The following is a 23,825-nucleotide window of genomic DNA, read 5'->3' on the forward strand; positions in this document are numbered from 1 at the left end:
TTTGAAAAAATATGAAAGTACAAAGAAGCAAAAATTACTCCTTTAAGCTCTGTTCTTAAGTCTATTTACTAATGACTGATTTGGTGGTCATAAATAAGTTACCAATCCTACAGAACCAGTTTCTCTCTTGGTAACACATCCTCTCTTAACTGCTTTGGGAACATAAAGTAGATGTATAGAGTATTTTCAAATTCTTAGGTAAGACAAAATAATTAGTACACTTCTCAAACATTATCAGTAAATCTGGTTATAAAGTCTTTAACTGAAAAGAGATTCCAAACAAAAAGTAAACAAGTAAAAATTACTAGGCTACTATATTCTGATACAGCACAAGGAAAAATTCACTTTTAAAAGACATTAAAAACAAAACTTTTTTTTTTTTTTTTAAGATTTTACTTATTTATTCATGAGAGACACAGAGAGAGAGAGGCAGAGACATAGGCAGAAGCAGAAGCAGGCTCCCTGCAGGGAGCCTGATGAGGAACTTGATCCCAGGACCTTGGGATCAAGACCTGAGCCAAAGGCAGATGCTCAACCACTGAGCCACCAAGGTGCTCCTCCAATTTTTGTTTTTAATGAGCAAAATATCAGTATCTCTTAAAATATTTTAATTGGGAAATTATTTAATTTATCAATTAAATTCTTAAAATGCTGAACTAGATATGAGAAAATATATATTCTTTAGGTTACTACTCAAATGCTCCAAGTCACAGGCACTCATTGTGGAGAGGTCTACACAGGACTTGGTGTCTTCTACATGTTCTTAATATTTAACATATTATATTATCACCTTTAATTATAGTAGATTAGTATAAATATTAAACAAAGTTGACATACATATTCAAAAAGGAAGTAAATGGACTAAAATATTTACCAATGATCATTTTTACTACAGCGGAAGTTTTTCCTTGCTTCTGATTCCCTTTCTAAGCTTTAATTATTGCTAAATATATCGATAAGTTAGTCTTAAATTAAAGCCTTTTACAGAGAATCTTGAATTTGGTAAACATTCATTATTGGAAACTCAGTGCTTATCTAGAACACAATTTTCAGAAAGTTCTACTATTCATATTTTCACAAGACTTAATAATGTTTAACCTTATAAAATAAGGTACTTTTGAGACATCAAGGACCATACTAATAATGCCCAGTACAGAACTGGTTAAGAGTAATCTTACTGTGTACCAATTATCTGAAACTTTTAATGTATGGAAAATAGGACAATCTTAGTTAAATCTATTAAATAAAAATCTATTCTTTAATGGCTCTAATTAAATCCAATATATAGGGCAGCCCGGGTGGCTCAGCAGTTTAGCGCCGCCTTCAGCCCAGGGTGTGATCCTGGAGACTTGGGATCTAGTCCCACATTGGGCTCCCTGCATGGAGCTTGCTTCTCCCTCTGCCTGTGTCTCTGCTTCTCTCTCTCTCTGTGTGTCTCTCATGAATAAATAAATAAAATCTTTAAAAAATAATAAATAAATCCAATATATACATGTTGGATAAGTTTTAGAAATGGCTGTGAGACCTGTCCAAGTAATTTTTTTCTCTTAAAATGAAAAGACAATGGAGTTTAAAGAAAGTAGGGAAATTAATAAATGAATGTTTCTCAAGTATGAACGAGGTCTTTTAAGAAATGCATTACAGGACATCTGGGTTATAAGAAGAGAAAGCCAGTGATGCCCAATTTGTTTGCCTCTGTTATCTAGGAAAACACAAAAGAACATCAGACATTTATCAAACACTTCTTGGACTTCTGGTTAAGATCAAGTACACAAATACTGATCAGTAGCCAGATAAATAGAATTTCTAGTAATCACCATTCAAATGACACCTTAAAGTAAACTGGTGAGTCCATGGAGAGATAAAAATCACAGTAAGAACTTTTTTTTAAAGGATTTTATTTATTTGAGAGAGAGAGAGTATGAGAGAGCATAAGAGGGTGGAGGGGCAGAAGGAGAGGGAGAAGAAGACTCTCCACAAAGCAGGAAGCCCTATGCCCTGAGATCATGACCTGAGCTAAAGGCAGACGCTTAACTGCTTAACCCACTGAACCATCCAGATGCCCCACAGTAAGAACTTCATAGCTATCAAATCTCTGCTTTTTCTCCTGAACTTTAGAGCCAGGGCTTCGATGGACTAACTCAGCTACAAACAGAAGTTGTTTTCAAGATCAGTTAGAGCTATTTTTTTCTCTCTTCTCAATCAAATGTTTTTCTAAATCTATGCTAGGACTGTAATTCCTACCTACACAGTCCGACTGGAAATGGAAATAGCCATGATATAACACTTTATTCTTAGGATCATGAAATCAGAGGTGAAATAAACTATGGAGAGGCATGTATGCTGAGAATTGTTTTTCAATAACAATTTCTGGCAAGAGAACTACAGATGTTTGTAGGCAATCCAGGAGTACACTCTACTCATTAGAGATGACTAGGTAACTATCATCTTTAAGTATGACAATATGGTTATATTTTTTTAAAGTCTGTATTTTTTAGAGACAGATACTAAATATTTATGAAAAGATATGTCTAAAATTTGATTTAAAATAAACAGAAGCCGGGTAGTGGAGAATGGATAGGAATAGATGAAACAAAATTGGCCAAGAGATGATAATTGTTAAGCATGAATGATGAGTTTATATGGTTCACTGTACTATTTTTTCTTTACCTTTGTTATGTTTGAAATTTTCCACAACAAAAAGTAAAAAATAAACGAAGTAAAATAAAATAATTAAAACCAACTCTGGAAGTCACACACAATACTATAGAAATCAAGTAACTGATAAGGACAAACTTGGAAAAAAATGTCTAGAACATTTTAGTAAAAGGCATTAAAGCCACATAAGGGATAGATATATAAAAAATAAAGATACCTAATTTATAGCTAATTGATATAACTACAGAAAAATCTCAACAAATGTAAAATACAGTATAATTAGAGAAATAATCAAGAAAATATTCTGGAAGATCCAACATTATAGATTGAAAAACCTTATTAGATTATTCTTATGCAATAATAAATGATAGACTATTATTGAAACATAATTTTCAAGCAAAATTATGAGTAATTTAAAATATTTTAAAACCTTAAAACAGAATATATGTGACACACATAAGACACAAAGGAAAACAAATGAACACCCATGAACCCACTACCCAATTATGATGAATTAATACCCATTTTATTTTGTGTTTAGGCTAGTGGTCACAACAGGGAAACATCAAAATGACCTACCAAAGTGCAAGCAGATACTATTACACACTCTCTCTCTCTCTCTCTCTCTATATATATATATATTCATCTTTATCCATAAAACAGAAAGAAATCCAGTTAAATCCAGAAAGAAATTCATTTTTAAAATATTTCATGTATAAAATGGAAGAAACACCCTCAACTTGGAGCATGCAACACATTAGGAGATATCCTAGGAGAAGAGTGGTGCCCTCACTTACCTGCTTGCACTGGAATTACAGTATACTGTAGTCCATGTCAGCCTGATTGTTTTTTATTGATCAGAAATGAATGAATAAGTTTTAAAGGATTCTTGCGAAATATTATTAAATAGAGGTAAAGATGTAAACAAGAAAATGATAGAGACATTTTTATTTCTTGAATAAGCTTTGAGAGCCACATTATGATATAAAAACAGTAATATAACTAGAATACATTTTTTTCATTAAAAACATACTTATCTTTTAAAATTCAATGTTATATAAGTATATAATACTAGTACAATGGTACATATATGTTATGTGTATATTATATATATACTCTGTTATAGATTCAACTCTATTCCCTTAATGTGACTGTATTTAGAAATAGGGTCTGAGACAGATGGGATTAAATGAGGTCATATGGGTGGGGCCCTAATCCATTATGACTGGTATCCTTTATAAGCAAAGACAGAGAGAGACAAACTAGGGATGCATGGGCACAGAGAAAAGACCATGTGAGGACACAGTGAGAAGGCAGCAGGCTGCAAGCCAGAGAGAGATCTCAGGAGAAATCAAACCTGCCAACACCTTGATCTTAGACTTCCAGACTCCAGAGCTGTGAAAAGATGAATTTCTGGCGTAATTTATTTTATTTTATTTATTTTATTTATATTTTATTTTTTTTATTTTTTTATTTTATTTTATATTTTATTTTATTTTATTATTTTATTTTATTTTATTTTATTTTATTTTATTATTTTATTTTATTTTATTTTATTTTATTTTATTTTATTTTATTTTATTTTATTTTATTTTATTTTATTTTATTTTTTTATTTTAAAGTCATCCAGTCTATGGCAGTTTATTATCACAAACATTTGTTTGTTAAAGTATAGATTTGTATATAAACAGATTTTCAAAAAATTTTACTTATACAATATGTGAGCAAAACAAATGGAGATGAGTGGTGTAGACAACAAAGACATGTTAACAAATATAAAAGGCCTCAAAACATAACCTACAAACAAATCCTTGAAAAAAGTAACCTGAAGATGTATTCCATCTAAACAATAGATTAATCATAATAAAAAGACCAGAAACAATGAAATCATTTAAGCATAGAATTAAAACTAAAAATATGAAGAAACACTTCTATTAGAATGGCAGTGTAAGGAATTAATGAATTAATCATTGAGTACAAGAGATTCTCCATAAGATTAATAGTTGACTTTGCCTTAGAAACCACAAGAGATGGAAAGCAGTAAAGGAAATACTGAAAATGCTAAAGGGAAAAAAAAAAAACAAAACCTGTCAACCAAGGATTTTATATCCAACAAAACAATCCTTCAAAAATGAAGGAGAAATAAGGTATTCCCAGATAAAAAACACTGAGAGAATTTATAACTAGCCAACTAGACAAGAAATACTAACGGCTAAAGTGAAAGGACACTAAGCTGTATCTACACAAAGAAACAAAGAACACCTGTTAAAATAACTGCATTGGTAAATACAAAAGCCAATATAAATGTATTTTTTGTTTGTAATCTGATCTTCTCTTATCTGATTCAAATGACTTCATAAAACAATAATTACAATTGGTTCTCATTATTCATGGCTTCTGAATTTGCCAATTTGCCTAATACCTAGAATTTATTTACAACTCAAAAATTAATACTTGTGGTGCTTCTGTAGTTACCTGCAGACACAAGAAAACACACAGCCCAAGGTGGGTATTCCCAGCTGAAGTCAAACAAGAATGATGCCGTCTTCTTGTTACAGTTGTCACATTCTAAACACGTATCCTTTTTGCATTCTATTTAATAGTGCCATGTTTTCTGCATTTCTGTGCTTTTCGTTAGTGATTTTGCTGTTTAAAAGACCCCCTAAAAGTAGTACTTAAGTGTTTTCTGTGCAAGTTCATAAGACAGCAAGGCTGTGTTAGGTAAGCTTCATTTAGGCATGAGTAATAGTGTTAGCAGTCATGAGTTGTATGTTAATGAATGAACAATATATATTAAATAACCAACTGTAACAGAAACACAAATAAAACAAGGTTATATATTGATCAACTGACAAACTGGCTGGCAAACCTATTTCTCCTTGGAGCAATAATTCAGTATTCACTAATTCAGTGTTTGCTGCAATTTTACAGAACACAGCTATGGCAATAATGACAATCAACTGCATATTACTGTGTTGATAGATTTACAGTGTATAGAGATATACTTTTTATGACAATAGCTGCACAAAGAAAGAGGGAAGGGGGACTTATTGAAGCTAAATTTTTTTGAAGCTAAATTTTTATGTTATTTATGATGTTTAATTTTGTGTGTCAACTTGGAGAGTGTTTTCAGATGAGATTAAAATTTAAATCGGTGAACTCTGGTAGACTGCCCTCCACCTAGTGGAGGGGCTTCCTCTAATCAGTTGAAGGTCTGAATAGAACAAAGAGACTGGCATCCTTGAGCAAGAGAAATTAAATTCTCCAGAAAACTGCCTTTGAACTTCATTTGCCCATCAGTTCCCCTGGGTCTTCAGCCTGCCAGTCCATACTGCAGATTTTGGAATTCCCAGACTCCACAACTGTATAAGCTTATTCCTTATAATAAATCTCTTCAGGTGGATGTAGACAATCCATATCTGAGTCTTATCTCTATATATCTAATAATAGGTACAACTAGGAAAAGATCAACAAGGACATAGAAGATTTGAACTATACTATAAATCAATCAGACATAACAAACATCTAGAGAACAATCCATCCAGCAACAGCAGCAGTACACACATTCTTTTCAAGTGCACATGGAATAGTCTCCAGGACAGACCATAAGCAAGGCCATTAAATAAACACCTAAATTTCAAAGAACTGAAATCACACAAAGTATAATCTCTGATCACAATGGGATGAAATCAGAAATGAATAAGAAAAAAAAATTGGAAATTCACAAATATATGAAACTAAATCCTAAATAACCAAAGGTCAAAAAGAAATCACAGGGGAGTTGAAAATATTTTGAGATGAATAAAGACAAAAATGTAATTTACTAAAATTTGAGATGCAGCTAAATCAGTGCTTATAATATTCGTAGCTATAAAAGCATGTATTAAAAAAATTCAAATCGATAATCTAACTTTCTACCTTAAGAAAGCAGAAAAATAGCAAATTGAACTAAGGCAAGAAGAAAGAAGGATATACTAAAATTAGAGAGTACATAAACAAAAACAGTAAAGACAAAAACAGTAAATCAATACATCAAAACTTGATTCTTTGAGTAGTTCAATAAAATTGACATTTAGCCATACTGACAAAGGAAAGCAGGGAGAACACCCAAATTACTAAAATCTGGAGGGACTCAGGCCACACTACTATCAACCTTACAGAAATAAAAAATATGTGAGTATACTGTGAATAGCTATATGCTAATAAATTCAGTAACCTAAATGAAATGGAAGGATTCCCAGGAAGATACAAACCACTGTTTATATCAAGAAGTAATAGAAAATCTGAACAGATCTTGCCATTTCTATTCAATGTCATACTGGAGGCTCTAGCCAAGGCAAGTAGGAAAAAAAAGTGTATTCAAACTGGAAAGAAATAAATGTAGCTCTATGTGTATATTACATGATCTTGCATGGGATTACATGTGAAAGCCTAATGAATCCACTGGAAAAACTAATAAACAAGTTCTGAAAGGTTACAGGATATAAGACCAATATTCAAAAATCAACTGTATTTCTTACATAAACCACAAACAATGCAAAACAGAAATGAAAAAAACAATTCAATTTCTAATATTAAAAAAATAAAACATTTAAGAATAATCTTAAAAGAACTGTAAGACTTATATATTCAAAAACTACTTTAAGAAACAAAAGAAACAAAACAGAGCATAGGAGAAGGGAGGGAAAAATATGAAAAATATGACAAAATCAGAGGGAAACAAACCATTAAGAGTTGCTAGAGGGAAGGGGGTAGGGGGATGGAGTACTTGGGTGACGGATTAAGGAGAGCATGTGATGTAATGATCACTGGGTGTATGTATATACAACTGATGAATGGTTGAACTCTGCGTCTGAAATTAATAATACACTATATGTTAATTAACTGAATTTAAACAAAAAAAATTTTTTTAGAAACCCACAAAACATTGTTGAAATACATTAAAGAAGACCTAAATAAACAGAAAGACTCCTATGTTCATGGATTGGAAGAATTACTATTATTAATATGGTAATATTCCCTAAAATGATCTATAGATTCAATCCAATCCCTATCAAAATCCTAGTTGCCTTTTTTTGTAGAAAGTGACAAGCTAATACTAAAATTCATGTGGAAATATGGACCCAGGCCCCAGAATGGCTAAACAATCTTGAAAAAGGACAAATCTGGAGGATTCACACTTCCTGATTTCAAAACCTTCTATAAAATTAATCGGGCAGCCCTGGTGGCTCAGCAGTTTAGCGCCACCTTCAGCCCAGGGTATAACCCTGGAGACCCGGGATGGAGTCCCGCGTCAGGCTCCCTGCATGGAGCCTGCTTCTCCCTCTGCCTGTGTCTCTGCCTCTCTCTCTTTGTGTTTCTCATGAATAAATAAATAAATCTTTAAAAAAATTAAATAAAATTAAAGTAATCAAGATTGTGTGGTATTGGCATAAGGAAGGGACTATAAATCAATGGAGACTAGAACTGGGAGTCCAGAAATAAACTCTTGCATTTACAGTCAATTGAATTTTCTTTCCTTTTTTTTAAAAAAAATATTTTATTTATTTATTCATGAGAGACAGAGAGAGAGAGAGGCAGAGACACAAGCAGAGGAAGAAGCAGGTTCCATGCAGGGGGCCCAAAGTGGGACTCGATCCCGAGACTCCAGGATGTCGTCCTGAGCCAAAGGCAGACACTCAACCGCTGAGCCACCCAGGTGTCCCTCAATTGAATTTTCAACAAGAGTGCCAATACCATTCCACAGAAAAAGAAAAATCTTCAATAAGTGGTCCTTGGAACAACTGGATATCCACGTGCAAAAGAAGTTGTATCCCTACGCCTTATACCACATACAAACATTAGGTCAAAATGAACCATTAACCTAAATATAAGAACTAAACTGTAAAACTCTTAAAGGAAAATGTAAGAATAAATTCTCATGACCTTGATGGCTTCTTAGATATAACACCAAAATTACAAATGACAAAAGAAAAATACAAATAAATTAGACTTAAAAATAAAAAATTTTTGTGCTTTAAACAATACCATCAAAGAAGTGAAAAGAAGACCCAGAAAACTGGTGAAATTATTTGCAAATCATGTACCTGAGAAGGAACTTGCATCAAGAATATGTAAAGAAGTTAATGAGAAAAAGACAACCCAGTTAAAAATGGGTTTGAATAGATATTTCTATAAAGAAAATACACAAATGGCCAATAAACACATGAAAAGATACTCAATGATATTAGTAATTAGGGAAATAATCAAAACTACAATAAACTATGGCTTCACACCTACTAAAACAAATGGGTGGCTAAAATAAAAACAAGAGGCAGTAACAAGTGTTGATGTGGATGTAGAGACATTAGAACTCTCTTATATTGTTAGTGAAATACTAAAATGGTGCAGCCACTTTGGGAAATAGTTTTTAAGTCTCTCAAAATGTTACATACAGGATTTCCATATGATCTAGCAACCCCACTCCTGGAGAAATGAAAACCCAAGAGAACTGAAAACCTATGTCTACACACAAACTTGTACATGAATGATTATAACAGCATTATATATAACAACCAAAACTGGTAACAACTCAAATGTCCACCAACTGCAGAATATGTACTACACTAATGTAAGATGTTAATAAAAGGGAAAACTGGGGGAGGGAGGGTAAGAAATTAGTGGCTTCTCTGTGCTTGTGGGACGGGGGCGATGGAAAGTGGCCAATAATGGCTATATGGGCAAGAATATATTTAAAAACCACAGAATTGTATACTTAAGGAGTGAATCTTATGCTGTGTGAATTATGTCTCAATAAATCTATTATCAAAAAAAAACAAACGTGGCAAATACATTTACAAAAAAGAATACAAAAACAATGAGATACTACTGCATACCTACTATATTAGATAAAATCCAAAACACTGCATACACCAAATGTTGGTAAGGAAGTGGAGCAACAGAAACTGTCATTCATTGCTGGTGGGAATGCAAGTGGTACAGCCGCTATGGAAGACAGTTTGATAGTTTCTTACAAAATTAAACATGCTCTTACCTTGTGGTCCAGCAACCGGACTCCCCCGTATTTACCCAAGTGAGCTGAAAACTTATGTCCACACAAAAGCCTGCACATAAATGTTTACAGTAGCTTTATTCATAACTGAAAAAACCTAGAAGTAACTAGGCTGTCCTTCAATAGACAAATGTATAAACAAACTATGGTACATCTATACAATGGAATATTATTCAGTGATAAGAAGAAATGAACTACCAAGCCAAAAAAAAAAAAAAAGGAAAAATCTTAAATGCATTTTACTAACTGAAAAGACTACGGACTGCATAATTCCAACCATATGTCATTCTGGAAAAGGGAAAACTGGAGACAGTAAGAAGAGCAGTGATTGCTAGAGGTTTAGGGAGGGGGAGGAAAGAATAGGTGGAACATAAGGGATTTTTAGGGCAATGAAACTATTTTATGTGATCCTGTAATGGTAGATACAGGTCTTTATACATTTATCAAAACCCACAGAATGTACAACACAAAGTGAACCCTGATGTAAGCTATGAACTCCAGTTTAAACAATATATTAATATATTAATATTGGTTCATTAACTGTGACAGATGTGTCACAAATGCAACACGTTAATAAAAGGGATAACTGGGGGAGGGTGGGTAAGAGGTTATATGGGACTCTCAGTACTTTCTACTTAATTGTGCTGTAAACTTTTAAGTTTTAACTGCTTAAAAATATGTGGGGGGGGGAGTGAGAAGGATTAATTTAAAAAAGGAAACAGTATAAATGCTGAAATAGGTTTTGATAGAATGTTAAAAAAATGAAATCAGTGGTTGAGCTTCTGCCTGCAGCTCAGGGTGTGATCCTGGGTCCTGGGATTGAATCCTGCACGGGGCTCCCTGCAGGAAGCCTGCTTCTCCCTCTGCCTATGTCTCTGCCTCTCTCTGTGTGTCTCTCAGGAATAAATAAATAAAATCTAAAAAAAAAAAAAAGACTATTGTGTATTACTTCATTTTTATTTAATAAAGGGAGGGACAATATATCTTATTTCATATATGATGTTGATAATTAGAGAAGTTGAGATGTGTGATTTTTAACTTAAAATTATCACAAGTATTATAAAAAATAGGATATACACCTTCTGAACTAACAAACTGTCCATATAGTTAATGACATGATTCAAAAGAATAACTAGGACTCTTTAAAAAGGAGGGAGAAAACAGCTAAACAATAAGATGACAAACTGCCCAACAGGAGTAAGACAGTAATTCAAAAAAGCCTACTGGGTATTAAAGGCCACAGGTGGTATCAAGAAGTAATCTAAAAGTTGATTATATGAAAAAAATAAAAGTTGGTTATATGAAATACTAATAAAACACCTACCATTTCACCAAGTCATCCACTCCTAGGTATTTATCAAAGAAAAGTAGAAGTCAATATAAGACTTGTACATGAGTATTCACAGTAGCTTTATTTGTAATAGCCAAACACTTGAAAAATCCAAATGTCGATCAAAATGTTAACAGATACATCAATTGTTTTTCTCTTGCTATTTTCAAAGTTTTCTCTTTTGTCTTTTAGGATTCTTACTATTTTATCTATCTATGGATTTCTCTGAGCTTATCCTACATGGAAATTCACTGAGCTCCACAAATGTGTAGATTTATGTTTTTTATCAAATTTGATAAGTTTTCATCCATTATTCCCTCAAAAATTTTTTCTGCTCCCATCTCCCTGTCCTGTTGAATTATGCATAGATTGTTGTGCTTATCTATATCCCATATTTCCTTGTTCATTTTAGTCATTTTGTTTTCCTATTCTTTAGACTGCATAATCTCTATCAATTGCTCTTCAAATTCACAGATTGTTGTGACAATTTTAATCTACTTTTGATGCCCTGTAATGAATAAGTGGAACTTCAATGTTTATTACTTTGATTATACTTATGGTTTATGATTTACACACACATCAAAATTAATAAAAATGTACATTTTAAATATATTCACTTTCTAAATGTAATTATACCTCACTACTGTAAAAAAGTAAATAAATAAAATATATTTAAATCATAATTTTTAAATAGGGTTTGCTGCTTTGGTTTAATCAGTGGCAACCAGTTTAACATCTCCCTCTGAACATCTATTTCTTCTTGTGACTTAAATTGCCCAAAGTTGATCATATATTTTATAAAACATTCAGTTTTTCATTTATTTCTGGCAAAAGAGAATCATCAATATAAAAGAGGGTTCTCTATATTTTGTAAATATTGCCTATTCTTCATATAAAAATAAGAATATATAATCTATTAAATATTTATAAGCATTTCCTAAAATGAACAAGGTATTTTGAAAATTGCTTGCTATTGAAAACCTCAGATATAAAGACTAAACCCAACTCATCATTATTTCTTAGTTAAATTACTATTTCTCAGCTTAACAATTTACTGTCGATACTTCTCAAGTGTTCTTTTTTTTTTTTTTCTTTCCTTTTCTTATTTTACTATTGAATTCAGTGGTGGGTCTTTGCGGAGACATACAGCCAAGATTTGGGCCACAGGTTTGTCTAGTGGTCCCCTTATAGAGCATCCCTAAGGATGGTAGAAGAGGAAAAGAAAATCTTGCAGATTATCTAGTAACAAATACATAACAATAATTGCCCCAACGTACTCCAAAATTAATTTTCATGTAAATTTAACCACACAACTTGATCACTACCAAACTCTAATAATGGGAGTGGCTAAACAGGGTAGAAATGAGAAACAGCAATTTTTGTTGAGAATATAGCTAAGGGAGAGAGAGTAATGGACATTCAGGTGGCAGATTGTGCCTGTATGTGTGCTGGGGGAAAGTGGGTAGGTAACAGGGTAAAGAAGACAAAAATTGGGAACAGGGTATATAAAGAAAAGTGGTAACAAAGACATGAAGACATTTTTGTGTAACCTGCAAGTTACACCCTGCGCACTGGTACAGGGTTTGCCAGCACTGAGAAGTAATGATTAGCAGGTCCTTGTTTCCCTAATGTAGCTTAGTTTGATCACTCAATTACAGGATCCCTCTTAATCAGAGATAGCAGAGAAGAAATGAAAGGGGAAAAATGTGTCTTCACAAACACCTCTTTCATAACATCAGTATTAAGACATTTTTTACTCTGCTGGATCTTAGAATTTATATTGTAAATAAAGCACGTGATGAGATAAAAAAAATTAAGGTAGCATCCAGAACTACAAATTTTTCATTAATAAAAGGATGGAGCTGGATGAGATGATTCCCAAATCTCTCTCTTTTGACTTTCTTTGACAATAATTGTAGAGCTTAGATTAGAATATCCCATGTCTGTTATACTCAAGTAGTAAATATACATAACCCCATCTAATTACTAAAAGGCTCGAATTCTAATTAAAAAAGAACTTCAGTTAAAAAAAAGTTTACTATGTCTACATTAGTGACTTCTCTACTTTGGGGATATCATACATTATTCAGAACTGTAAATACTGCTTATATAGAAAATTGGTAAAGTAGCCACGTATTTTGTTAGCCCATTCACACAAAAGTGTATTTCAGAAGTGCACTTACATTTTATAACAAAGTCTGAATCTTCCATCAATTATAAATATGACTGTATGTACCTGATAAGAATTCTATAATTTTGTTGAGTCTAGTAATTACATAAAAAGACTTTCCTTGTATCTCACATTTTAATACTACTCAACAGACTTATCCAACTTCTACTGTCTACCAATATTTTTTTTAATCCATTAGTTGAATATGTTTTTATATTCTTCCAATAAATTTTCCTAAAAGGCTGTCTAAATTTTGGGTAAATATTCCTTTGTTGACAATAGTAACTGGAAATAGGCATCTCCTTCATAAATAAATATGAAGATGAGGAGAATCTATAGGCAGTACAAGTATAATTCTTTAGCTTGCTTGGAGTAGCCACTCTGTATCTACATTATGTTAATTTAATATATATTGTTTTAATCTAAATTAACTATAAAATAATCTTGTATAACTATATTTTATAAATCATATCTAGAAGTAATTTCATTAAAAGCAGGCTTTCTATATGGAAGGATTAAAAAAAACATACTTTTGGATATTCTAGACTCTTAGTAATTTTCTACTTTAAGTACAAGGTGCTGAGTAATTTGTTCCTTTTTTCATTTAGGTAGGCCTAAAGGCAATGGAAACAGCAAGTGGCTTTCAAAATGGACACAGAAGAAATGTCAGTGGATATTAACATAACATCATAGAGTATTTTACAGTTTCCAGAGCACTTTTACTGTATCACATTTAATTATTTCAACAACCCATAGGTTTAAGAGTTTTTGTTTTTTTTTTTTAACCCAGCACAGGAGCAGGTGGGGAGGAGAAGGAAGTCAGGTACCAAAATACTCATTTCTTCTATATATGTGCTTTGCTTCACTGTATAGAACCCTAGACTATAGGAACTGATGCTATTCATAGTTAAACTATAGTGATAAGTATGTTGCCCCAGGTAGCATTTACTTTGAGGTATCATTTGAGGCTTTAATACTTTTATTTGCAATATTAATAAATCAACTGCCAAAAAGTGAATTCCAACTTCTACATCAGACAAGAAAATATCATTATGCCAGATGCTTGTTATCAAAGATTGACTCAATTCAACAAATCTTACTGAAACAGGACAAAGCACTACGTGAAGACCTAAAATATACTGTATGACAGACAGGGGGCTTAATCATCAACTATTGCTTGTGAAGCTCTCTGGTGGATTTGTTTCAGGACTCCCACTCAGCATGTTGAGAAACTGAAGTATCAAGGATTCTCAAATTCTTTTCAACAGAGTAACTGTAACTGTCTAATGAGAGAATCTGTCAGATTATCTGAAAAATGCCCCAATGTTGATTAAACTGAAAGTCTAATGTTATCATCTAAGAAACCACTAAACTCTTCAATAATGTTCACTATTTTACTGTACTGATGAGTAAAGCAGTTCTGAGTCAGAATTTTCTGTCTTACCACAATAATAGGGAAAACCAAATGAAACTCTGTATCTCCCAAGTTCTGTAGCTTTTAAGTATGGCAACAGTACTTTTTACTGTCCCAACAGGACCCACTTCTGAGACTAAAAGAGAGTGCAATTGATAATTAGGCATAAAATGGGATTGTACTAGGCAAATCAGAATGTATAGTTACCCTGCTTCTTACAAGACACATGTTCCAAGGTCATCCTGTTCTAAGAAGATTACAAAAGCAGAAAAGGAACAGGAAGCCAAAGGGAAATCAAAGCAAGGAAATAAGAAAAAACAAAACAAAACAAAAGAAACTTTCACAAATCAAGTTTCCCCTCAATTTTACAAATCAGTTTGAATAAAATATTTTATTTAAACCATGGTAAGGGTTGGGGAGCAGGGGGTAGAGGTAGTAAAATGAGGACTGGTCAAAGTAAGTTTATGAAGTAGTCAGGTCCCAAATCCCTTCCCCCAACCCAGCAAAATACCAGAGCTTATTTTCCTCCAGTGACCCTGTGTACAACTAAAGAGAGTATGTACTCTCCTGAAAGTAACAGTTCAGATAAACGCATACATCTGGAATGCTGAATGCAGTGACAGTCACCGTCCTTACCCTTCTCCCCCTTGCTTGGTTCCCTGGAAGTTGGCAACCCAGTCTCCACTCTAAAGGCAAGGGACTTATGGAGTCCTCTGAGAAATCTGCCCAACCTCAAAAGACCTGAAATTACTGATCTAAAGAGGTTCCTCCACCAAACAGCCCAGCTGATCCTGTTGTGAAACTCAGATGTGCACAGCTTCCAACCAGCATTTCTGTTCTTCACTATTAAACACGAATGAGGGATGCCTGGGTGGCTCAGCGGTTGAGCATCTGCCTTTGGCTCAGGGTATAATCCTGGATTCCTAGGATCGAGTCCCACATCGGGCTCCTTGCACGGAGCCTGCTTCTCCCTCTGCCTGTGTCTCTGCCTCTCTGTCTCTCATGAATATATAAAATAAAATCTTTAAAAAATAAATAAATAAACACGAATGAACAAGCAAAAAATATGATATCTAATGGAGGACTCTAAAACAGAAAAATATATAATAGATAAAAGCAGCATAAAGGAAAGGTAAAAAAATCTATCAGTATCTTTCACAAAGAGGACATATTACATCTATGTAATGAGCAAGATACTATAAAAAAGAATCAACAGGGAATTTAAGAAAAAGTTCTTTGAGGGATCCCTGGGTGGCGCAGCGGTTTGGCGCCTGCCTTTGGCCCAGGGCGCGATCCTGGAGACCCGGGATCGAATCCCACATCGGGCTCCCGGTGCATGGAGCCTGCTTCTCCCTCTGCCTGTGTCTCTGCCTCTCTCTCTCTCTCTCTCTCTGTGACTACCATAAATAAATAAAAATTAAAAAAAAAAAAATTTAAAAAAAAAAAAAAAAAGAAAAAGTTCTTTGAAACAAAAAATTATAGAAGGATCAACAGATAAAGCTAAGGAAGTCTTCATTAAAAGTATAGCAAAAAAAAAAAAAAGAAAGAAGAGTAACAGAAAAGGTAAGAAAATTAAAGATCCCACATGCAATTAATAGGAGTTCCCCCAAAATGAAGAAAAAGTCATCATCAAAAGAAGTCAAGAAAATTTTAAAGAAATAAAGGATAGGATTTTCCAATTCAAAGAATCTTGAAAGCATCAGCAAAAATGAAAAGAGACCCATCCCAAGGCAGATTACTGTAAAATTTTAGAACACTGGGATAAAAGAGTACATCCTGAAAGTTTTCAGAGTAAAACAAGTTACAACAGACAGTCCTGAAGGCTTCAGTCTAATCAACAGCAACATAGGAAAATGGAAAACAATGGAGCAATGTCTTCAAAATATTGCAGGAAAAAGATGTTCAACTAGAATGCAAACCACCAATCAAGCATGAGGGAAACGTAAAGACACTTTCAGATACGCATTTCTAAAAACATTTCCCACCCGTGCAAGCTTTCTCAGGAAGCTATTAGAAGATTAACACCAAGAAAGTGAGAGAATAAAGCCAAGAATGAGGAAGACATGGAATACAGAAAACAGGAAATCCAACATGGTGGGAGATGAAGGGAGATCCTAGTAAGGCAGCTGGGTACCAGATGCGGAAAAGTAGCTCAGGCTGGAGGCATGAAAGAGATAAAACTGACCAATGCTTAAGGTGTCTCCAAGTCTTTTTTTTTTTTTTTTTTAAAGATTTTGTTTATTTGACAGAGAGAAAGTGAAAGTGAAAGTGAAAGAGAGAAAGAGAGAGAGCGAGAGGACAGGTGATGTCCCCCAAATGTCTACCACATACTCCGGAGCAGAGGAGAGGGGCAGGAGAGAGAGAGAATCTCAAGCCAACTCTGCATTGAGCACAGAGCCTGATGTGGGGCTCAATCTCACCACCCTGAGATCATGACCTGAGTTGGATGCTTAATCAACTGTGCCACTCAGGCCCCCCACAGTGTCTACAAGTCTTCAAAGTTCAAGACTTAGACAACTACTGGAAGTAAGCAAAATAAACAAGACGATTATTAGCTCCACAAAGTTTTTTTTTAAAATACGTGCAACAAAACAAAGGAAGGACAGGAAAAGAAAAGTGATCATAGTTTACCACATGGTAACTATGGCTCAGCTGTGAAAAGAACTTACATACTTATAATAACATAAGTATTTGACAATGCCTTAACCGAATCAGGATACAATTCAGATCAGGGGATTAGGGGTAGAGAATGATATAGTGGGGGTGAAGGGAAGAAAGTAAGTGAAATCCTCCTCTCTTATAGAGGAGAATCAACAGATGATGCCAGAAATTGTATAATCAAGAAGCGGCAATATGGTCATGCTATTTTGAGAATGGACTAATCAACTAAAAGTTAAAGAGGTCAACATGTAGAAATGGACATCGAGGACCCTATTGAGAAAAAGATTTGCTTCCTGTTTTTTGTAATAACCTTATAGAACTACTGGTCTTTAAACAAAAAGCATGTATAAAATTTAAAGTATTTGATAAAAATAACAACAAAAGAAACGAGTGAATTATTAGAAAAAGAAAGAAATCTCTAAGATATTTTAAGTTTTAATCTGCTTCAGATTTTAGTCTGTATCACACTTTCCCCATGACTAAACCCACATCACTGTATACTGCTCCCATCCATACTCTTCAAGTATGAACACAGGGAAGTTTCTAAATACTTACCTCAAGGAGAGCTGCTGCGGGATCACCCTGTAGACTTTTTCCTAGTTTGTCAACCTCATCTAACAGGAATACTGGGTTGTTAACCCCAACAGTCTTCAAGCCATTGATTATACGACCAGGCATACTGCCAACATAAGTGCGCCTATAGAAAGCAAGCAGCAAGTTAAAGTGTCAGGAGGCAAGAGCGTTATCACTTAGAACTCAAAATTTAGGACTGGGAAAAAGTCATTTAGTTATCATAGTAATAGAGCAAAGAGATACTATATATTTTAAAAGCTCTATGATACAACCAAGAGTTATTAGATTCAATTTTACTTTTCATTTAATTCTGGCTCTAAGTTTCCCATGATATTGGAAGAATCTAGTCATTGTCATTTAGTGAAATTGAAAAACATTATACTTAAGCACATGATTATAACTCTTTTCAGGATTCCAAAATGTCCAAAGAAGCCTATGAATTTAATTCCTATGCTTTTCATAGTTTCTCAGTACCATCTCCATCCCCCTTCAACACAATTACCTTTTCCACACATAAATGGTTGTCCCAGGGCTGGTTAAAGCATCATCATCATCTTTATGAAGGAAATCAGAATTGTTCAAAGGGCCACTCAAAATGCAGAACAAAACAAAACACCAAACCCAAATTCTTTTATTTTAAAGGCAATAGTTTGTTATTAATAATAGTAAGATTTGAGGTCAATTGGATGTATATTAAAGTTCCATTAATTTGGGCCTTTTTAATAAAACATGTTCATCCTATATACACTAACTGGTATAACCAAGTTCAGCCAGATGTTTTGTTGTGCACTTGTTGTCAGAGCCTCCTTTATCATATCTGAACAAGAATCACCTACATAATTATAATAGATGTAGAGGATGGCATAAATAAAAACAAATGTGTTTGTCAAAAGGAAAACAGTGGGTTTTTTGTTTGTTTGTTTTACAAAGCCAGCAAACCTTTATTTTCAGCAGCAATTTACTAATTTTAATTACAACCTTGTTGCCTAAGCCAATGCTCAAGCAGATGTTGTTTGTGAAAAGGCATAAAAGGGTGACTGCCTACAAGAAACTGGTCGATAGTGAGTGTAACCGCAATAGTTATCTTAGGATGGGTACAAAGCCAATCCATGAAGCAGGCCTCAGTTTCACCGCATGACTGTATAAAGTAGGACAGAGTAAACAGAGTGACCTTTGAAAAGACAAGAAAGCCTTACAAATATCGTGGGAATGCCTTACATCCAAAGAGGGTGACCGAGGCACTGGAACGAAATACAATAAACACTGTCCTATTACAATAAGGAGTCAGCATTCAAGATTTCAGAATGGGATACAGGAAGGACGAGACTCAAAATTAATAAAAGTCTCTCAAATTATTTCTCTAGAAAACCTGCAGATTTGCCAGTATTCTATGAATAAGTAGAGAAGGGAAATTAAAACAAAAACCAAAAAATAACCACCACAAAGCCTCTAAGGGAGTTATTTCCTACTCCATTAACTTCTTTCTTTTCCTTACTGCTTTTGACAGGTAGATTTCAGAAACAGGTACTGACAATTCTAGACCTAAAGTCATGGAGAGAAAATAATATTCTAGGCAGGTATCCCTTCTAAAGAACAGAAATGTAGATCCTAATCCATATACAAATAATTACTCCTAAACCTTCCATTGCTTTCCAAAGCCTAGTGAAGAAATCCAAACTCCTTTGTTTGGAATTCAAGGCTCTTCATGATGCAGTCCCCACCAGCCTTCCCAATCTACTGCCATAATGCCCCTGCTTTATCTACAATCACAATCCTATTATATCTCTTTATGTTTTTTAAACCTTCGTTAATATGGTATTTTCCTGCCCTTAATTCTCTCCCTGCCTGTGTAAATCCATAAATTCTAAACAACTTTTCCTGACCACCTCTCACAAAGTTATCTTTCCAATAATGCAACATCTACAGCATTTACTGGCCCTGCAATTTAACTGATATAGTTACAACCTAGCTTTTATTTATGGGTACCAAGTGTACAGCCTCTTCTAAAGAGCCACTGAGCACTCTGATGACAGAGAGTAAGTCTTATTATAGAATAGATCCTAGATATAGAGCTGTCATATCAGTTCTCCAAACAAAGGCCTGTTTTTCCTAATTATTTATAAGACTTCAGATCAGCCATGCTAGCACCAAAAGTATCTTTCTATCACCACTGTGAAGGCCATACAAGCCTTTGAATACTGCTTTGAACAATCTACTTGACCTAAGTCTCAGGTTCTTCATTTGTAAAATGGACACAGTAACAGTGTCAACCTCATGAATTATATGATTATGAGAACATAATAGGTAAAGCACACAGCATAGTGCCTGGCACATGGTAAGCTTTCAAAAGATGTTCATTGTTGTTAATGTCTTTCCACAGCACCAAGCACATTCAGTGCCCTTAGTGTTCCTCAATCACAGGTGATGTCCCCCAAATGTCTACCACTAGTCTAGAGTTCAAACAAAGAAGAGAACCATTACACAGGGTCTGTAAGCTGTGGAAAGTATCTATAATGTGCTATCTTTTGCCAGAAGGTATGGTAGCATGCAATTCACTGACTCAAGATACAGAATATACTTTGAATAAACCTTTGGAATATGAATCAAATGGTGAAAAATGTAGCAACACACAAAATAAAATGTTCTCTTTCAACATCACCCAATATAACTACTTTTTTTTTTAAGATTTTATTTATTTATTCATGAGAGACAGAGAGAGAGTGGGGCAGAGACACAGGCAGAGGGAGAAGCAGGCTCCATGCAGGGAGCATGATGTGGGACTCGATCCTGGGACTCCAGGATCATGCCCTGGGCCGAAGGCAGACACTCAACCGCTGAGCCATCCAGGCATCCCATAACCACTTTTTAAAAAAACAAATTAGCATACCAAATTATCCTCCTGAGAAACTACATAGGTAGGAAATTAATGAAATTAATACTCTTTTATAAACTATAACTTTTTTGAGGGCAAAATACGTACTTTTCCATGTCCTTCCTCATAACATCTAGAAAGCAACATAGCACAATACAGGGAAGTTTACAAAGAATGTATCTCTTCAATTACTTATTATTTAGCCTAAGATAAAATGATTACCTAGAAGTTATTCTTAAAACCAAAGCACACAAGTTAATTTAAGAAATATATTAATTCCTATTTTTCTTATAATTGGTACAGGCAGTTCATAGGTTTATCAGGACTATTCAACTAGTGTATGAGATACACAAAACTACACGTTATCTATGTGGTTCAAAATATTAAGATAGAAGATCAGCACTTTTCACTTTCCAAAATATAGTCTGCTTTATGCTTCAAAAAACTACAGATGAGTACAGTATCACATATTTATAGCTCCATGGTAATCAACTACTTTACCACTCTGTGCCTGGATATCTTCAAACCCAATGTAAGCCAAAAGGCTAGTCAGCCTGTCACTGTCACTGACACTTAAAGATCAGGAACCAATGGGTAGGGCATCTGGGTGGTTCAGTGGCTGAGCGTCTGCCTTTGGCTCAGGGTGTGATCCTGGGGTTCTGGGATCGAGTCTCACATTGGGCTTCCTGCAGGGAGCCTGCTTCTCTCTCTGCCTATGTCTCTCTCTCTCTGTGTCTCTCATTAATAAATATTTTTTTTTAAAAGGAACTAATGTATATTTACTTATCTCTTTCCCAGTGTTTAAAGAAGGAGGGAAACAGGCATTTCACCATCACCTTTCCATGCCTGCTCAATTAAGGAGCTCTACTAATGGGCTACAGTGAAAACTACTGAAGGGGATACTTACAAAGAAAGAATTTGTAGTATAAAAAAATGTCTTTTAATTTTAAGTGGAAAGAGTATGATCACAATTGCTTTTTAAAAAAATGGCGAAAGCTGCCCATTTCTGTCAGGAAATAAAATGGTAACAGTGATTATCTCTGTATGGTAGAAAAACATGAGAATTTTTTTCCTTTTAAAAAAAATTCCAAATTTTATTCCAAGGGTATACGTATGTGTGTGTGTGTGCGTGTGTGTGTTTATCTCCAACTGGGAATAGTAATAAGCCTTAAAAGAGATCCTTATGATCTCCAAAGAAAAAGTCTTTAAGAAACTAAAAGTAGTCTTTAATATAGCATGTCTAAACAAATCAAATTGTTATTCTTATAGCAGTCATTCCGAAATCTTTTTATGGACTCATTTGTATGGATGCACTCATTTAAAGGACCATAATATTTCCAAAATATAATTATGTTTTAATCTTACTTGAATTCACAAAGCACTCAGCACTTACCATGTCTGGCACTGTGCGGTGTGCAAGGAGTGATACAAAGGACAATAAGACATGCTAAAAACCCTACTACTCTACAGACCTCTTACTTTTTTCCGTATTTATGACTTAGCTCTATAGTAATGTATTGCAAATCCCAGAGGCCTGTATTAATCATCAAAAGAAAACAGTAGACAACAGCAGTTAGTTATGATCTGACTCTTCTCTAAAGTAATATATATTAATGGAGAAAGCCTTGAATTGGGGCCTAAAAATAAAACTAAACTTTAAAGAGGCAAAGAAGAGCAATATGCAAATACAGGTTATAAGGAGGATAGTGAGTAAACTATAGCATGTCTGACATACTATGCTAAAAATATATTAAAAGCTTGCTATTTTGTTTATTTTCCCTTTGTGGAGACTAATAACGAAACAATTTATTTAAAACATCACCATTTCAGGTTCATGAAGATGTATCAACATGGAAAGCAAAAGTTCATTTTTCTTCTCATCTTGTTTGAGCCAAAGATTCTTTGCAATGATATAATTTTACTATGTGAACAAAGTGCTGGCAAACTACTTCCAAAAAGTTATCATCCACAATAACTTGAGACATATCATAAGCAATAAGTATATTTCACCAAGAAACAACTAAAGAAAAATGATTATGCAAACATGATTTCATAAAACTTTATCCAAAAAGAAGTTATATTTAATTGCTATGAACTGATTTAAATTCTTTAAATGTAATACTTAAATACTAAAATGTTAAGTTGTAAAAACTGATAGAAGCAGAGATTCTGTGGCTTATAAAAGTGGTGAGAAAAATCCCAATGGAGAAAAACCCAAATGAGAAATGTTGAGAAGATTGAAAAGCTGTATTAGTTAATATGAAACATAAACATGACTCTTCTTCTTTTAAGTTACTCAAAATAATACAAACCAAACAATGGGCCAATGTAAAATCAGATCACAATTTTCCAAGTTTTAGATTTAAATATAAACCAAGTCTTTCTTTTGCTTCCCCATCTCCTACTTCATTATCTTTGAACTCTAAAACACACATTTTTTTGTTTTTAAAATAATTCCTAACTTAATAGCACCTTCCTTCAAATAAACAGGTATTTCTAGCAAAAGGATAGAGTTCCAAGCATGGGAAAATAGGGAAAGTGAGTGACAGAATCAAAAGAATAAGCAAGGAAGATAATATAAAGCAGCTCTGTTTTACTCTGGCTATTTTAAGACTGCAGAACAGTGGTGCCTACTTAGAGGCTGAGGAAAAACAAAACTTTGCATGAACTCTAATTGCAAGCATGTGACCAGTACTTAAACGCCAAGATCTGGGTGTTTCCAAAATGCTTCAATTGTCAAATGGAACCACTTGTTCCTACAAACTCCACCCCATGAGTGTGCTATAAGCTACTGTTCTTCCTTCCCTCCTACTAACCTCCAACCCACAGCTCTGACATAAGCCCATACTCTCTTCTCAACCTCTGCTCTCCTTAACCACCACACCCCACTCTCCAGGGGCTTCCAGATTTTCAAATAAACATCTTCTCCAAGCTTTGATGATTTAGGAGGGTAGGTGAGTAATAAGCCCCCAGTAGTACAAGGGCAGGTTGCTGTAGTGTTTAATTAAACACCTTGTACAGTGATGGAGAGGGAGTACTTACCTACTGGCACAGTAGAATGGCTCATACTAATCCATGTATTCTTTATTTGGCAAT

The 23,825-nt window shown here is 34.1% G+C and overlaps 1 protein-coding gene and 1 long non-coding RNA gene across 6 annotated transcripts in view; one reads left to right on the top strand and one right to left on the bottom strand.

Annotated features, from left to right (window-relative positions):
• LONP2 (lon peptidase 2, peroxisomal) overlaps positions 1 to 23,825 on the bottom strand; it is a 94,997-nt gene that overhangs the window by 42,432 nt on the left and 28,740 nt on the right. For all 3 annotated transcript variants that reach the window (XM_077898509.1, XM_077898511.1, XM_077898510.1), the window contains exon 8: positions 17,840 to 17,981. In XM_077898509.1, the coding sequence (XP_077754635.1) occupies positions 17,840 to 17,981 (142 nt within the window). The remainder of the gene's footprint in view (positions 1 to 17,839; positions 17,982 to 23,825) is intronic.
• Positions 1 to 23,825, top strand: part of LOC144314444 (uncharacterized) — a 49,926-nt gene that overhangs the window by 20,478 nt on the left and 5,623 nt on the right. For 2 of the 3 annotated variants that reach the window (XR_013380317.1, XR_013380318.1), the window contains one exon: positions 13,818 to 14,032. This is a non-coding gene — a long non-coding RNA (uncharacterized LOC144314444). The remainder of the gene's footprint in view (positions 1 to 13,817; positions 14,033 to 23,825) is intronic. The other variant, XR_013380319.1, reaches the window with a different exon arrangement.

Source organism: Canis aureus, chromosome 5 (genome assembly GCF_053574225.1).
Source record: "Canis aureus isolate CA01 chromosome 5, VMU_Caureus_v.1.0, whole genome shotgun sequence".
NCBI lineage: Eukaryota > Metazoa > Chordata > Mammalia > Carnivora > Canidae > Canis > Canis aureus.